Genomic DNA, 17,970 nt, shown 5'->3' with positions numbered 1-17,970 from the left:
GCCTATTTTCACATTGTTCTGTGTGGAGCTTACCTGTGTTTTCACCCTGGACAGGTCATTAATCTTGGACTCTACCTAATACTCATGAAAAGGAGTTCAGCACCTCTACCCCACACGGTATTAGTAGAAAGTCTGGGCCTGGGGACGTCCCTGACGGTCCAGTGGTTAGGAATCAATCCATGCTTCCACTGCAGGCAGCACAGGTTCGATGTCTGGTCGGAGATCTGATCCCACATGCCGTGCATTGCGGCCAAAAAAAACAAAACAAAAACTTTGGGCCTAGAGATGATTCAACTGAAATATGAAGGGCTTTGAAGATGTCTTCCACTGAGCACATAATCCTTAGAGGTATTATAAAGTCCGTGACTGAAAAGTGGTCATTACAGTGAGATGTTTACAACAGAGGTCCACATGAATGCTGACAATGGCCAAGTTAATGTAGGCACTTTAGGATTCTGATGTTAAATTCAAACCCAAGGAATCTATAAGGCAGGGAGGGATAAGGAACCAAGAAAAACAGTTCTCATCTGCAAAGCTAGCGAGTGGACAGCAAACGTGCCTGAGACTTTGCTGCCATCTGCTGGTGGCTCCTCTTTAACACAGCCAGAGTTAGAAAGGCTGAATTGGAAACCCAGGCACTCAGCTAAGATTTCTCTTTCAAAAAGAAAAAACTTCTGCTAGGGTAAGACCACTGTCAGGAAAGAAGTATGGTACCCAAAATCTGCAATTAAAAAAGCAACTTAGAAGGGGAAATATTTTGGGAGTGGGAGGGTGGAGTAGGATAGGGGAGGTATGTGAAAGGCAAACTAAGTCTAAATTTAAGAACAGGGACATTAAAAACTTTATTCAATAAATACAACAAATAATAATTTAAAAATATACTTCAAGTCCAAAGCCAATTAAGAAAAGGAAGTAGAGAGATAGGGGGAAAAAAAGGGGGGAGGAGGAAGTCAGAGGAAAAGGAGAAAGTTCAAGAGGTGGAACAATGGTTTTGGTTGGGCTGTGTTTCCGAATGTACCACCCTTTGAAATTTGATCAAATGCTCTTGACCCATAAGCCCTTAGCCCTTGTTCTGATGGGGTAGCCACAGGAGTTCAGCGGCCAGGAATGATTCTCTGGGCTGTGGATCAGAGCAACTCTGGAGGCTGGCATCTGGGGGAGTGTTAGAGGCTAGTTTCCCACTCAGTCCTAAAAACCATCTGATCTAATGCCCAGGCAGGTTTAAGAAGTAGTGCAAACTCTTAGGCAGAGAGCTCCCAGCTGCATAGTTTCACAGGTGAGTGTCCAAAGCCAGGGCCTCTGGGAGACAGGTCCCAGAGTACCCAGGGGTCCAAAGCCACTTTGGTGAATGGGATCTATGGGAGAAGACAGGAGAGGCCAGGGCACAGGATAAAGCTCCTGGGCAAGCCCGCGGCCAAGCTGGAAAATACTGCTGGGCAGGAAAGAGCTGCAGGGCAGGTAGTCTGGACACTGATTCAACAGCTTGCCATCAGCCAGGGAAGGTGGAGCTGAGGATGCATATGGAGCAGGACCAGGAAGATCAGGAAAGCTGAGGGAGAAAAGTGAGGAGGAAAGAGGAGGCAGCTCAGCAGCAAACTCCAGGAGAAATAACCAGCAGCCCTCACAGGTTTGTGATTGTCTCTTAAAAAGATTTATTTTCTCTTCTTGCCTGAATGTACAAAGGCAAAAAGAGTACAGTTTGTATGTATATATATATATTTATATATATATATATATAAAAAAACAAGGAACTTGGTAATGTACACTTTACAGAAGGGAAGAATCAGGAAGACTAAAATTAAATCCAACAGAGCAATGCCAGTGGAACAAAAGCTATGAACAGCAACACTGCCCCTCCAGCCCGGGCCTCCAGCTCGCCCCAACCTGCTCCCAATGGGGGGGCTGAGCACCAAGGCAAGCGGGTGGGCTGGGGCAGGAGGGGCTGGGGACGGGGCCTGGGAGGGGCTTGATCCCAGGAGGGGCCCATGGCAGAGGATCATCGGAAAGCTTCCTGGGATGCCCTAATAATAAAACAGATAACAAAGGCCCAGAATTATGGGGCCAGCTAGCTGCCCAGTTGAATCTTGGGGGCATCAGAGTAGACACTGAGATGGTGGTAGGGTACATGGGATAATAAGTGGCGTGGGTGACCTCAAAGCCCGTATACAGTAACACTCTAGCCCTTCTGTAGTCTTACCCTCCCACTCCCGAGACCAAGCCCTTCCACCCCCACCTTGGAGCCTGGAGAGAAGAGGTTCAAGAAGCATCATTTCACTTCATGGGGTGCCGTCTTAACCCTTCTGCATGTGGTCCTTTGACCTTGAGATGTGTGGAGAGGGTGAGGTAAGAGAAGGAAATACACATGTATACATACATGTACAGGCAGGGAAAGGGGATGAGGGGAACTGGCACAGCTTAAATGAGGAAGAAGCAGATGTGAATCCTAAAGAGCAGCTCTCCAGGCCATGGCTGTCCTACCTGGGGACAAGGCTTCTTCCCTCCAGCTTCTCTGTGGGGCCTGGAGGAGCAACGTCTGTCAAAAGAACTGGGCAGGGGTAGCTCAGAGAGAGCCTTGGCCTGGTGGTCTCGGCCCTTAGCAGCCAACACTTCCAGCCTTTGCTGGGGTAAGGTGGGTGGGAATCCTTGAGTGTCTCATCCCTATGACCAGGTCATGGGTGCCACAGTTTCCCCCTCTGTGTTCTTTCTCCCCACGGAGAGAGGTTAGGGGCGGACAGCAAACCCTTCACTCAGTACTCGTTAAGGGTCTCTATTTCATCCATCAGTGCTGCTGTTCTGTGTTACTTCAGGGAGGGAAGACTGGACCTGGCAAGGATCGGGGACCAGGAGGATCAGGGATCAGGCGAAGGCAGTGCCATTCTGCCACTGCTCCTTTTACCTGCTCTTCTGGGCAGCTCAGCTCCTGCCTTTCAAGGGAGACTTGGATATAAGGATCAAAGAGCCAAATGTTTTTCAAGGAAAAAAAAGAAAAAACTGTTCCCTTCTGCAGAACCCAAGGATGCCCTGCTAATACAGAAGCTCTTCTTCTCTGTTACAGAACAAAGTGGAAAGGGGCCATGCCTGCCCAACAGGAAAGAAAATGACTCCAAACCGTTTCTTCACAATATGTACAGAGCACGCTGTAAAAGCCAGCGCCAGATACAAAACACACAACAATATTTAAAAACAAACAGGAACAGAGATGGGCCTTGGCTCCACCCGACAGAGTCTGGGAGGGCAAAATCAGGCTGAAATTCAGGTGGGATTAAGGTGTCCACACCAACGACCTCCATGGGTAAAAGGGAAGTCACTGCTCAGAGCACTGCCTGCTGGGGCATCAGGAGGCAGAAGGACTGAATGGGGAAGGGAGGCTGCCTGGGGCCTGTTAAGAGGTCTACATCAGTGGGGTTTTGGGGAGGGCTCAGAACCCAACTTGAACAAAAACAAGGACATGGAAACCTAGAGGAAAGGTCTATAGGTCAGAGGGGCTCCTCTTGGGCAAAAGACCCTAAGCCTCTCTAGAACAGGGCTCTGGGGATCTTGGAACGCAGCTTCCACTGGGCATTGTGCTTACTGTCTTTCATCTCCATGCCCCAAACTGTCAGAGCCAAGTCCCTGCTCTTAAATGGTCATTTTTGGCACTCTGGTCACAAACACCCATCTCTAACCTAGGTTGGTGTCTGTCAGTCTTCAACTCTCTCTCAATCCACAAGGTCAACGAAAGACAGGAGAGGAAGAAGACAAAGGGATGATACGTCAAAAACTAAGAGCTAAAGCTCCCCACACCTTGGGGAAGAAGTGACTCCAATAAAGCTACCAAATCACTGTCACTTTCCCAGTGACACAGCATAGAGCCTGGACTGGGACTGCATTTCTAAGGAAAGCAGAGAAATGTCTCTGCCTCAGAGCACAGCTCCACTGACTACACTCTGTGGCTCCAAGGAGTAATGGCTCGCATGTGTTATCCCAGGGTCTAAGGAATAGGTAATCTCCCATGGTCAGTAGCCCCTAAAACAAAAAAGTGTGTTACAAAAAAACACGGCTTATATTGGCACACATGGGGTTACAGGTTGAGCTACATAAAGTTTTGTAGTTGTGTACAGAGAAATTGGGCTGTATAGACTTGTGGCCCTAGATGAGGAGGATACTCAGATGGCTGCTTGGACAGGACATCTCCTAGAAGGGCTGGGTGCTCCCAGGGCCTGCCTCCTGGCTTGCGCTCAGGTGACCTGGCAGACTCCAAAGCTCCCCATGCTGGGGGAGACTATTTTACCTGCCTGAGCCTTAAGAGCCAAGCAGTGGAAAAGAAGAGGAGAGATCAGTGTGGGGATCCCCCTGGGAAAGGCACCAAGGGGTCGGGAGGGAGGTGAGAAAAGGGCAAGGAGTGGGGGCTAAGCAGCAGCAGGGCTTAGTGGGGTTGCAGCTTCTGGTTCACAGACTCCAATTCGTGCTCCAGCTCAAGCTCTCGCCCGGAATCCCCGGGGAGCTCTGTGCTGGTGTTGGGACCCCTGGCCCTCTGCCTGACAGGCAGCCCAAGGCCATGGTGGGGCAAATGCCTTGGTCTCCCTTTCCAGGCTGGGCTCTGAGCGTTTACATGTGCGCATGTGAGACGGGAGAAGTCTTCATGTTTGAAGACCTTGTTTTCACAACTGCAGAGAAAACAGCCCCCAATTTCTTTCCTGAGATTCTAATCCCTCCATGTGCTGCCAGTTCCCAGGGCCCAAACCACTGGGGAGATGCAGGGTCTGGTGATGGTGGTAATGATGGTGAGAGGGGTATGGCTGCTGTGCTGTCTTCAGACCTTACCCAGTGCTCGGGGGTCCCTCCCTGGGGGGCTTGGTACTGCTCCGGCAGCTGACCAGGGGCTTGGGGAACAGACCAGTGACTTCTCTGGGCTGAGGCCCTGTTCCCCTGGTTGCTCCCCGTGCCTTCACCTCCACAGAGGCCACAAGAGTCACTACTGTGGCCAAGAGAATAAATATTTTTGCTAAGTACCGGCTCTCCAGCTCCTGAGGAAGAGGGAGGGTCAGGGAGTCCGGGGGTCTGGTGGAGGCGAGATAACCAAGGGTCTGCCTTCAGTCATGGTGGGAGCGGCAAACAGGATGATCAATACCATTTAACTGATGTCTAAATGGCACCTCCAGCACCTCCTTGGGTGAGCCAGTCTGGGCCCGTGAAGCTGACTTTATCCGGGCACTTGGTGTTCTTTCTGCAAGGGAAACATGGACAGATAACCAGGCATTCAGCCCGCTGGTAAAAAGAACCACAGGGTGGTGCTCCAAGAAAATGAACTGCAGAGGAGGCCAGTCCTGGTCGCTAGGGAAGACGTGTTCCACAGCTCCTCTCAGAGGCAGATGGCTTCATGGGAGACTTATACAAGAGGCTTGCCCAGGGTTCCGCCATTTCCAGACCACAGCCCACAGAGCTATCCTTCACTGTGGCTCTGCAGGGATTCTGTGATCCAGGTATCACCTATCCCTGCTCTCTAGGTGTTGCCCCAAATTAAAAAGTTACTTACCATTCTCACCTCCGGGGGGGTGGGTAGAGTGAAGGAGTGGAGCCTTGCTGGCTGGCAACAATGGCTGTAGAAGAAAGCCCTGAGTGAGAAGGAGGATGTGTTAGTGTGGGACTCCCAGACCCTCCCCTTAAGCACTCTCCCTTTTTGCCAGCTGAGTGGGTATTGGGAAGAGCTTCTCCTTAAATTCCTAGCTCCACTGAGTTCTGGGGTGCTGACAGAAGAAAATCTGATACTTGGATAGATACAGCGGCTCGGGATAGATAGTCAGGCTCTGTTTTTCAGTTGCTTGTTACTCTTTGGCTGTGGGAACACCTGCTCCTTATTCTTCTGAATATCAAAGCCAATTTTCCGGAGGAGTTTGAGAATCCCCAAGCTCCAAGGGATGAAACAAATGTCATGATTTTACTGATTGTCTGCAGGAGGCTAGGACTATGGACAGATGAGACGCTCAAGGGAAAAAAGGGGGGAGGCGGTTCTTGCCAGGGGCCCCCTGCTATGGGCAGTGCTACTGGGATGGACTAGAAAGGATAGGAAGTGGGGAAGTGAGGCTTACCTGCTGCATAGGGTAAGTTGTACTGTGCTGGGAGCAGTGAGTACCCCAAGTGGTGGTGGTGGTGGTGTGTGGACATCAGGCGCTGAGAAGGGGAGGTTCGGGGCCGGTCAACACTCCTTTCACCCCCGCCTGCTCCCCCGACGCTGCTACAGCTGCCACCACCCCCAACCGCCCCACAGCCTCCCCGATCTCTCTCCTGAGAAGTTTTATCACTTATCTGGAAAGGAAAGCAGACACAAAAGCTCTACTGTGAGACACATACATGAAAGCAAGATGCCCAGAGCCCACATTACAGCTCCTTAAAGATGCAGGTCACCTAAGAATCAAGGAGGTGCCTGGCAGAGCTATTGTCAAGTCAGCCAAACCACACTGTGGTTAGGTAGGACTTGAACTAGTCCATCCTCTCCCAGACCCTGGATCTGGCCTTATTTGTCCCTGACAACAGTCAGTGTCACTGCACTTCCCTCACCGTGGGAGACTTGCTCTTGTAATGACTGGCATGCTGCTGCAAGAGGTCCAGGGCTTTGGACTCTGAGCTGGATTTACAACTGACACTGGGGCTGGCTCGTGCCTTGTCAGCATCTTCACCCCCTGAGACCTTGCTGCCATACGGGGAGAAAGAGTAGCTGGAAGGCAGGTAGGAACCTGGGGAAGAGAAATAAAGCAGTCAAAGAAATGGGAGAGGGAGAAGAAACTCTGCTTCAGTGAGCCTGGTGAGGCTCAGGCTGAGATATTTTCTACTGCAGTGTCTTCGGGCTGAGACTCAGTGTGTACTTCCTTTACTGAGCTCTAGAGGCAAACAGCTAAGGGATATTAGGAACATGGCCCTCAGTTTCTGGGGAACCAACTTCCTTAGAGCCCCAATCTCAGATTCATCTTGGAGAGGTGATACAGTCATAGGATTTGAAAGATATTGGATATGGAGATGTCCTTGGGCTCAAATCCTTCCTCTACTTACCAGTTAGGTAACCCTGAACAAAATTAACAAATTAATTAGCTCAAATTAACCTTCTGAGCTTCAGTTTCTTGACCATCAAAATGAAGATACCAATACTTATTTCATAGGATGACAGAGAAGATTAAATAAGATAATGTACATAAATCACCTAGTCCAGTGCCTGGCACAGAGCAGGTACTCATCAAATAGAACAACTGTTTTTATATAGAAGGACTGGGGTAACAGGAGAAGGGAATACTACAGGATGAGACAATTTCCTATCTCAGTTTGAAAAGCTTAAGTGTCCTACTTAGTATTTGCCTTATAATGTCAATATCAAGCCTATTTCAGCTGCTCTCCTATAGGGATGTGGGAGCTCCAAGAAGTGAAAGAAAGAGTCTTCCACCCCAGAAGCATCCCACGTGGCTCTTCAGGCAACAGAGATCAGTGAGTAAAGTGAGCCTTTTCTTCTAACAAGTTAAAAAACACTTTAACTCCTACCTTGTGCCTCCCTCCCCAAGAACTCATGGATGGCAGTATAAAGAGTTTATCTTTCCCAGACTGAATCTTTCTAGCTGGACTTACCCCCAGTATGACTTCAAACTGCTCTTCCCCTCACCAACTGCCTCCTGACCTTACAGCTAAACACAATTTTGCAAATGAATACATGCACTCTCCTGGGTTGAATTTTATTTGTTCCACCGGTTCTCTCCTGCTCCAATTAAGTTGTAAGCTCCTTGAGGGGATTGAGCTAGTCTTCCGCTATTTCTTTTGTATTCCCCACAGTGCCTAGCACATTGCAAAATGTAGAGTCTGTGTTTTTGTTTGTTTGTTTTTCTGGCCATGCCCGGAGGCATGTGGGATCTTAGTTCCCTGACCAAGGATTGAACCTGTACCGGCTGGGACCACCAGGGGAGTCCCTAGAGTATATGTTTAGAAAATCCCAGCTGAGGGAAGACGGCTCTGGTAGAGAGGGGGTTTTGCCTTTAGTTATCCATAAAAATTGACTGTAGAGTCAACCCTCTAGCTGGTGCAAGGGAGGGAGAAGTGGTCCCACAGACTGTAAGTAGGGGTCATTCAAGGAGCTCAGGATTAGTGCCCACTTCACAGAAGGCCACATTCAAATCAGAGCTGTCATCTACCTGAGCCTCAGTAAGACTTAGAGCTGAGCAAGAAAACTCTGGATTCGAAATCTGTGCCTCATTTACCTTCCCACTGAATGGAACAGCAGCTGGAATTCGGTGCCGTACCTGGGTAGTTCTGCATCATCACGGCAGGCATACCCCGGTAGCTGGGGTGGTTGGGGTCATAGGACTGGCTGTAGGAGTAGCCGTGCATGTAGGGGATGTAGGACTGGTGCTGGGTGAGGGGAGAGGACACAGGCACGTGGACACCTGGTCGGGGCTCCTTGCTCCCGAGGCGGGATTCCTCAGACGTGGGCAGCTTGCAGTCACTACTTGTGCTTTCCTTCCCGTCCTCCTTGGGCACAGAGTCCTTACTCCGACTCCTTTCCTCCTTCAGTTTGCGGTCCCGCTCCTCCTTCCACCGCTCATCCTCTGACTTGATGTCTGAGTACTTAGCAGGATAAACATATGTCCACATCCGGGGCTCTGCTTCCTACAACAATCACAGAATGGGCTCTGAGCGTTTTACAGATTTCAAGCCCAATGTCCCCGTAGAAACACCAGAGCAGATAATACTAGACATCTGGGGCACAGCAGGATCTTGGCCTCTACTGACCTTTGTTTAAAATCACCTCTGCTCCCTCCTGCTTAAATGCCTGTCTCCTCCCCCCATAAAAGGAAATAAGATGTGGTGAAAGAAAGGGAAAATCCACCAGTGGGTCTTCTCTAGGCGAGAACAAGCATTCTGGGGAAAGGACTCCTTGACTAGAAGAAGCCGTTCCCTTTCCAAGGATATTTAGGTGGTTTCCCTTCTTCAGAGCAAACTCAGGGGCAGAGAGCTACAGGTGCTGCCCCGCTCAGAGGAGGGTGGTCTAACTGTGGCACAAAGAGGGAAGGGGAGACTTTCTAAGTCTGAGGAACAGAGCAAAATGTAAGACCAAGTTCTTAGTTCTAACTCTGCCTAGAAAACCTTTTTGAGAGTAAATCACTGTGAGTTGTGTACTTCTGGCCTACTTTAAAAAATGGAGAGACCACCATTAACTCATTCCATAGGAACCACACAGTGGAAGAAACCTGAACTAGGAGTCACTAGATACCTGGGTTCCAGTTCTGGCTCTGCCAGTTAAGCCTCAAGTAATTCCAGACAAATCAAGCTAACTTGCCTGGGCCTCTCTTGTCAAATGCGAAAAACACCTTTTACTGGTGTAAAAAGTGCTTTTTTTAAAAAAAATGTTAGGGCTTCCCTGGTGGCACAGTGGTTAAGACTCCGCCTGCCAACACAGAGGACACAGGTTCGAGCCCTGGTCCGGGAAGATCCCACATGCCATGAAGCAACTAAGCCCGTGCGCCACAACTACTGAGCCTGCGCTCTACAGCCCACGCGCCACAACTACTGAAGCCCGCGCACCTAGAGCCCGTGCTCCGCAACAAGAGAAGCGACCGCAATGAGAAGCCCGCGCACTGCAACGAAGAGTAGACCCCACTCGATGCAACTAGAGAAAGCCTGCGTACAGCAACGAAGACCCAACACAGCCAAAGATAAATAAGAAACAAACAAAAAAAGTTAAAATGATTTACCAAAGTAAAGAATCTGTAAAATTATAGATTTATTCTGCAAATCTGTATTCTGTTGATTCCCTACAAAAGGACAGCCCTGATTTGTAAGACAGAAAAACTATCAAACGGTATTTCTATTTCCTTCCAGAACAGTTACCTGTCGGTACCAGAGTATTGGATCCACCTCTGCCTGTCGGCCACACTCGGCACCTGTCTTCGCCTCAGAGGCCTCCTTGCCTAGGTGGCTGGCCTCACTCAGCTTTACTTTAAGTCCTTCCGGGGCCTGGCTGGGGAGCTTGGAAGAGTCATCCAACTTGGGAATAATGACTGATTTGGCAGGGTCAGCCCCTTGCTCCTTGGCCTTCCCGGGTCCTGACTTCACCAGGTCTGTCAGGCTGGGGGCCTTGGTGAGACTTGGTGGAACTGACGGCTTTTGCTTCCATTCTTCCTTGAGTGCTGCCTCCCGCTCCTTCAGGCCCATCTCTGCCTTCTTATCCAGTCCCCGCTGCTGCTGCTCCAAGCTCTGCCGTTTCTGCTGTTCTTCATACTGCTGCCGGTAGGCTGTGTTAGTGCTCAGGAGGTGGGTGTGGTAGCTCTGGTCGCTGTAGCCGTAGGGGGGCACATAGGCATACTGGTTGTAGTACAGGGACTGCATGTACATGTTGGGACGTTGCTGGATGACGGAGGGCTGCTGACTGGAACTGCTCAGATCTGGTTTCTTTTCCTCACAGGCATCGTTCTTCACTTTTCCCTCTATGCTCTCAGGCTCCTCATCCTTTTTTGTCTTCAGGGCCTGGCTCTCCACTCCTGCCTGGCTGCTGGGGTTCAGAGCCCCTGGGCTGGATTGTGTGTAACTTGGAGAGTAGTAACTCTCAAAGCCTTGGTAATATGGTGAGTCTTTGCTCTGTGGCTGAGGGGGGAAAAGGGTTTTCTTGGCCCCGTCCTTAGCCAACTGTTCAGGGTCCTTTGATTTGACGCTTTCCACTTTGCCCTCCCCATCCTCCCCCGCATCAGAGATGTCGGAGTATGCAGGGCTGTTGGTTTTGACTGAGCTGGCTTCAGCCCCATTCTGGGTCACTACATGTAAGGGGGTCATGGGCTGGGTAGGGGTAGTGCTATCTAGGCGGCTACAGCCTCCAATTGAAGGGCTGGGAGCATTGTCCGTGAAGCTGTAGATCTTGTCAGCTTCCGCCTTGATGCTAGCCAGTCGGCTCTGGTGGGGGTCTGAGGAGCCATTTAGGAGCACCTCCATCTTCATCCCATCTCCTGATGATTCCCTGAATGGGCTTTTGCCTTCTTCTGCTCGACACACCTTCCCAGGGGTCAGAGGACTTTCAAGTTCCTTTGAAGATTCCTTCTTTTTTTTGTCTTTCTTTTTCTTGTCCTTGGCTGGAGTCAAGGCAGGGTTGACTGTGAAAGGTTCTCCCATCACAGTGGGCTTGGGCTGAATGGGCTTCAGCTGGGGGCTGTTGGGCATGGCCTGGACCACTGTGGTGGTCAAGCCTGAGGAGGAGCCTGGGCTTGCTGCTGTGAAGGTGGCTGTCTGGAAGGTGTAAATCTGCTGTGGGGGGATGGCAGGGGCAATGGGCCGGGCTGACTTTAAACTTTTGGAAGGAATCTTTTCAGGTTTCAAACTAGAGGGCTTTTTACATTTTTCTTTTTCCATACACTTCCTTTCCAAAGACTCAAAGGCGTCATTGCTTGTTTCATCCATTACTGAGGGTCCATCATCAGAGCCATCATTGGATAAGGCCCCGAGATCTGGGTCCCCTTCCCCACTCAGCTTTTTCTTACAGAGGCCTTTTGTGCTGAATTTGCTTGAAGGAGAAGGGCTATGGGGCTCTATGAGCCGAACTTTGGGGGTAGCGGAGCGGGCAGGGGACAAGGAACCTTTTTGTGAGACAGATGCACCATTGCAGCTCCCGAGGTCTGCATGTAGGGTGGGCTCCTCTCCGTACTCACTGTCTCCATCTGCTTCTGGCTTGCTGTCGTCATCTGTATGGGCATGAGCTTGGTGGTACTTAAGTCCATTGATGTGCTTGTACTTTTTGTTGCAGTTTGGGTGGGGACAGTCAATCAGGACTGGGGAAGGACAATTTCTGTCTAGAACAGTGGGTTCCACTTTCGTCCCAGGGAGGGGGCCAGTGGCTGAGCCCATGGAATTAGTACGGACACGCTTGCTCCCTTTGGAGTCCTCTGAGCTAGAATTCAGCTCCATGTCTGAAAGGGGTTTGTTTTTCCGCTTAGTAGCTGAGGAAGGGCTGGCCTTGACATCCTCAGAGGTGCTGCTGGCAGCTGGGCGATGTTCCGAAGAATTCTGGCTGCCCCGACGGCCTTTGCTATTGGCTCCTGCTCGGGTTTTGCTGCTACTGCTGGTCCCTTTGCTGTCCGAGGCTGTGGCTGTCTCATTGACAGGTGTGTTACTGTTGGGACGCATGCGTTTGCCTCTACCCCGACCATTGCGCATTTCCAAGTCACTGGTGGGAGAGTCACAGAACCTTGGCAAATGACAAACACAACAGGATATTATTAAGAAAAAAAGCTATCTTCAAACCAGTTTAGCTGCAGCCTCCAGAAGAACTGTCCATATGGTAACTATCATTTTCAGTGAATATGATTTGTTAAAGGAACTTCTGAAAGCATGGTAACTGCATTAACTGGTGAGCTCCTAGAATGTTATCTGCATACTAACTATAAATTATTCCCCAAGATTTGGGTTCCCCTAACCCTGACAAACTGGAAATTAATATTAGGAACCAGCCGTAAAGTGCTATTCCCTGAAATATCAGTCTTACGGCCAACTGCAACTTTGAAAAGGTCCTTGTGAAACCCAGACTGTCTAGTGGAGTTTATGAAACTGAAAATGTTTTCGAGTTTAAACTTCTGAGAGATAGCTACTATCAAAAAACATCATCAATGAATGCTTATTCACCTGTAGTCAGATTCTGGCCTTGGTCTCAAGGTGACTGTAGGTAGAAGCCAGAATTCAGTCATTCCAGATAAAGGCTTAAATAGGATCTTCTCACCATTCCTACCCATTGATTTATTCTTCTTGAATGCCAGATGAATATAATGCCTTCCCTTGTTTCTATAACATAACTGTCCTTTAAAAGCTGGGTGTCTTTTAAAAGCTGTCCAGTTCTAACAGGATAAAGGTATAAGGGATCACTGATGAGGGTGGTTCAGATTAACATAAGCTAAAAAGCTGTAGAGTGCTTACCTGGGGGGTGCCCAGTCATGTCGTGTGCAGTCAAGAAGTGTACCTACGTAAGTCTTGTTCCTCCATGTTACATTCACCACCAACATCCCTGAAAGACAAGAAGACTCAGATATAGACAAGAGAAATGCTGTTGGCCACTGAGAAGAGTATTTTCCATCTGAGTAGCATTCTGGCTCCAGTAGGAGGGTTTAGGGGGTGCTCTAGGTCCCAGTGGGCCTAACAGCATTAGGCTGGAATAGTTCCACGGGAACTGCCTACAACACTAACAGGGCCCCTTAGGATGGGCAATGGTTGCAAAGATTCCATGGTCCAGTTAAGGCACATTTTCCTAACTTTTAAAAAATTACACAGTATTTCAAATACACTAAAAAAATACAAAGGATAACTAAACAAAAACTCATGTACCCACCACCCAGCTCAATGGATTTATAAAATTTTGTGCTATACTTGCAACAGATTTATTTTTTAAAGAATAAAACATCATAGTTGAAAACCATTGTTTACTATATTTTCAAACTTGCCATTGATAGGATCATGCTGGGTATATAACTTACCTTTCTCACTTAACATTACAAATTTGAGATTTATCAATGTTGACATGAAGAGCTTAACCCATTTATTTTAATGGTGCTCAAGTATGTCATTGCATGATTTGACCACAATTTATACATACTGTTGATGGAAATTTAGATGTTTCTTGCACATTTTCACTCTTAAATGACATCACAGTGAACATTCCTGACATGTTCATTTTATTTAAAAATGGTTTTGAACAGATACCATAGTCACACTCCAAAATTTAAAAGGTAGCAAAAAAAAAAAAAAAAAATGCAGACAAACCCCAAAATAAAATGAAGTGTCCCTCCTGTCACTGTTCTTCAGCTTTGCAGGTCCCATACTCAGAAACACCCATGGATATCCATGTACTCCTCCAGAGGTATTTTATATATTTATAAGCAAATATGTTTATACATTCTTCCTCAAATGGTAGCAATGTACACCAATGTTCTGCACATTTTCCACATAACCATATATTTTGGATCATTCCACATGAGTAAACATAGAACTACTTCATTCTTTTCAATGGCTGCATATGAATGATTTCAAACCGTACCAACATTTATTTATCCAGTCCCCTGTTGATGAACATTTAGGTTGCTTCATTCTTCTGCTGTTACAAATAACGCTGAATAAATAACCTAGTACAAATGTCTTATCTTACATATCACAGAATATATCTGTAAGATAAATTCCTATAAGTAAAACTGCTAATCACAGAGCATTTGTATTTGGATTTTTCATAAATACTGCCAATTTGCCCTCAGAGAGGATGTACTAATTTATAAACCCACCAGTAGTTCATGAGAACACCTGTTGTCCCTTCCCTGTGGCAACATAGTATTCTCAAACTTTCTGGTTTTGCCAATCTGACTGAAGAAAAATGGTGTTTTATGTAGTTTTAATGTCAGGTTTCTTATTATGAGTTCGTATAGCATTTCATTACAAGATACCATTATGAGACATTTGTATTTACCTTCTAATGAACTGTCTGTTCATATCCTTTTCTCATTTTTCTACTGAATTATAGTCTTTTTCTTATTTGTGACTGTTTATATACCACAGTAAGCCTTTTGACTGTACTACAAATCAGATATTTCCCTCAGTTTGTCATTTGCCAACGGTGGTTAATGCTATGCAGAAATTACTTACTTTTAGGTTGTTACATTTATCAATCTTTTATGGCTTCAGAATTTTTATCATATTTCAAAAGGCTTTCCCCATTCCATCACTTTATTAATAGTTTTTTTTCTTATGGTTTCTTCTAGTATTTTTATGGTTTGATTTTTTAATATTTTAATCTTTGATGCACCTGGAATTTAATATGGTATAAAATGTCTGACATGGACTTTTTTTTTTTTTGGAGGCGCCGCACAGCTTGTGGGATCTTAATTCCCCGACTAGGGATTGAATCTGGCCCTAGGCAGTGAGAGCACAGAGTCCTAACCACTGGAACTCCAGGGAATTCCCTGACATGGACTTTTTAATTTTGTTTTTTTTTTTTGCCTTAATTCTAAATTATTTTTGGCTAGTTTTACATTGAATGAAGTCAAATATATTAAGCTTTTCCTTTATTTATTTTTTTTTGCGGTACGCGGGCCTCTCACTGTTGTGGCCTCTCCCGTTGCGGAGCACAGGCTCTGGACGCACAGGCTCAGTGGCCATGGCTCATGGGCCTAGCCGCTCCGTGGCATGTGGGATCTTCCCGGACCGGGGCACGAACCCGTGTCCCCTGCATCGGCAGGCGGACTCTCAACCACTGCGCCACCAGGGAAGCCCAGCTTTTCCTTTATTGTTTGTGCTTTTTATGTCTAATCACAAGGTCATAAACATTCTACCATGAAATATTTTATAGGTATCTTTAACAAGCTAAGAATGTTTTTTACATTTTTAGTGGTAGAAAAAAATGAAAAGGAGAATAATATTTTGTCATGTGAAATTATATGAAATTCAAATACTGCTCAGAAATAAAGTTTTATTGGAATATAGCCACATTTATTCATTTGCCCATTGCCTATGCCCAATTACACGCCTCAAGGCAGACAGAGTTGAGTATGTGTAATAGAGGCTATATGGCCCTCAAAGCCTAAAATGTTTACTATTTGGCCCTTTACAGAAAAGGTTCACCAACCCCTGTTTTAGATCTTTTTTTCTAATATAAGCATTTAAGGTATAAATTTCCCTCATAGCCCACTTTAGTTGCAGTCCACAAGTTTTGATATGTTTTCATTATCATTCAGGTCAAAACATTTAGTTTTCCTGGCTTTTTTTTTTTTTTTTTGATTCTGGATTTATTTAGAAGAGTGTTGTCAAATTTTCAAATACCTGGGAATTTTCCAACTATCTTTTTGTTCCTGATTTCTAATATAATTCTATTGTGATTAGAAAACATACTATATATGATTTCAATTCTTTTAAATTTATTGAGAATTAATTTATGGTATAAAATATGGTCTATCTTGAAGAACATCCCATGTGCACCTGAAAAGAATATTTCAAAATGTATACTCTGCAGTTGTTGGGTAGCCTATAAATGATAGATCAAGTTGATTGATAATGTTTTTCAAATCTTCTATATCCTTATTAATTTTCTATCTTCTTATCAATTACACTTGCCACTTGTTCTTGCTTAATGGAACTCCTATTTGGACCTTCTAGACTAATCCTCTTATCTTTCTAGCCTATTTCCCATTTCTTTGTCTTCTGGTTGTATATTATAAGGGATTTCCTTCATCTTCTAGACTACATACTGAAATTGTCATTTTTACCATTTTTAATAAAAAAAAAGTATCCTTGTTTCATGGGATACAGTATTTTATCTCTGAAGATATTTCATTATATATTTTTTTCTCTGAATAGTCTTTTGCTCTCTCAGTAGTTTTTTCCCTCTAACTCCTTTTTTTGTTTGTTTTGTCCTACATTCTCTTGTTTTTCAGGTTTTCCTCAAAAAGTTTGGTGATCTTCGGATCTTGTTCATATTTAAATGAAAGGTAATAAAAATTGGACTGGAAGCACTATGTGTGGGCCTTTCCATTAAGCCATGAATACTGGTAGAGATTTTTCCTCCTTTCCAGGACTTGTCAGATTCCCCCAGAGAAGAACTCTTTAATTTCTTACCTGCCTGCCAGTTTCTCTATGTTATATGGATTTTCACTTGGTCCTTGGTACAGCACCCTGCCTTCCTTTATGCCCAGTGTCCCTGCTCTGGTTGAAACTCTCCGAAGAGTGAACATCAGTTTTCTGTAATGGCAGAGGGGCTGTGTAGGATGGGGATAATAATGCACAGCCTTTGCTTCTTCTCTAGACCTTCAGCCAGTCTTCTGTTTTCAGCTTCACCCCATATTCCCTGTGTTCAAAGGTACTGATATTTCCAATTTCTGAATATTTCTAGAAATCTGTGGTGCAAACTCCTTATTCTTGGCTCTCCTTCCTCCCAACCTCAGGTAAACAAAGAAACAAACAAGCTTCTGTTTTTTCAGGTCTCTTAAATCAGCATTGTGCATCTGCTTTCTAGTGTCCCAAGTTTTACTGATTTATACCTGTCTGTCTTCTTTACCTTGTGAGTTTATATCTTAAAAACAAAATCCCTTTACTGACATTTGAATGGGTTTTAGGGGGAAGGTAGGAGGTAAACATGTACTTTCAATCTACCATATTTAACCAGAATACTGAATTTACTTTTTAAAAAGATAAATAAATTATTTATTTTTGGCTGTGTTGGGTCTTCGTTGCTGCATGAGGGCTTTCTCTAGTTGGCGATGAGCGGGGGCTGCTCTTCGTTGCAGGCTTCTCATTGCAGTGGCTTCTCTTGTTGCAAAGCACGGGCTCTAGGCGTGCGGGCTTCAGTAGTTGTGGCGTGCGGGTTCAGTAGTTGTGGCTCGTGGGCTCTAAAGCGCAGGCTCAGTAGTTGTGGTGCACGGGCTTAGTTGCTCCGCGGCATGTGGGATATTCCTGGACCAGAGGTGGAACCCGTGTCCCCTGCATTGCCAAGCGGATTCTTAACCACTGTGCCACCGGGGAAGTCTCCCTGAATTTACTTTTATTTATCTGTTTGGTATACAGTACTTGGAGTGTACAACCTACCTAGTTAAGTTTCTAATTAGAATTTCTCTAATTCAGGAAAGTCATTACCTGTTGTATATTAATTTACTGTCTTTCTGCCATTCTTTTTTTTTCTAGGACTCACGTTGATCTCTCATATATTTTTTCTTTGTGCTTGATTCTTTCAATTTATAATCTTTTCTTTGACTACATGCAGCCTAGAATTTATCCAATGTATTGAGGTTTTTTTTTTGTTTTTTGTTTTTCCGGTACGCGGGCCTCTCACTGATGTGACCTCTCCCATTGCAGAGCACAGGCTCCGGACGCACAGGCCTAGCAGCCATGGCTCACGGGCCCAGCTGCTCCGTGGCATGTGGGATCTTCCCAGACTGGGGCACGAACCCGTGTCCCCTGCATCGGCAGGCGGACTCTCAACCACTGTGCCACCAGGGAAGCCCTGTATTG

General features: G+C 46.2%; 1 protein-coding gene across 5 annotated transcripts in view; it reads right to left on the bottom strand.

The window, feature by feature from the left end:
- Nucleotides 1-817: 817 nt before the first annotated feature.
- The window catches only part of ZNF609 (zinc finger protein 609), a 232,309-nt gene continuing 215,156 nt past the window's right edge, over nt 818-17,970 (bottom strand). For 3 of the 5 annotated variants that reach the window (XM_067750160.1, XM_067750152.1, XM_067750191.1), the window contains 7 exons: nt 12,907-12,994; nt 9,844-12,184; nt 8,214-8,622; nt 6,538-6,713; nt 6,069-6,285; nt 5,516-5,594; nt 818-5,206 (listed from right to left, as the gene is read on the bottom strand). In XM_067750160.1, the coding sequence (XP_067606261.1) occupies nt 5,521-5,594; nt 6,069-6,285; nt 6,538-6,713; nt 8,214-8,622; nt 9,844-12,184; nt 12,907-12,994 (3,305 nt within the window). In that variant the 3' untranslated portion in view covers nt 818-5,206; nt 5,516-5,520. The remainder of the gene's footprint in view (nt 5,207-5,515; nt 5,595-6,068; nt 6,286-6,537; nt 6,714-8,213; nt 8,623-9,843; nt 12,185-12,906; nt 12,995-17,970) is intronic. The other 2 variants (XM_067750171.1, XM_067750181.1) reach the window with 2 other exon arrangements.

Source organism: Pseudorca crassidens, chromosome 1 (genome assembly GCF_039906515.1).
Source record: "Pseudorca crassidens isolate mPseCra1 chromosome 1, mPseCra1.hap1, whole genome shotgun sequence".
Classification (NCBI taxonomy): Eukaryota; Metazoa; Chordata; class Mammalia; order Artiodactyla; family Delphinidae; genus Pseudorca; species Pseudorca crassidens.
This window is presented reverse-complemented; position numbering and strand designations above follow the sequence as displayed.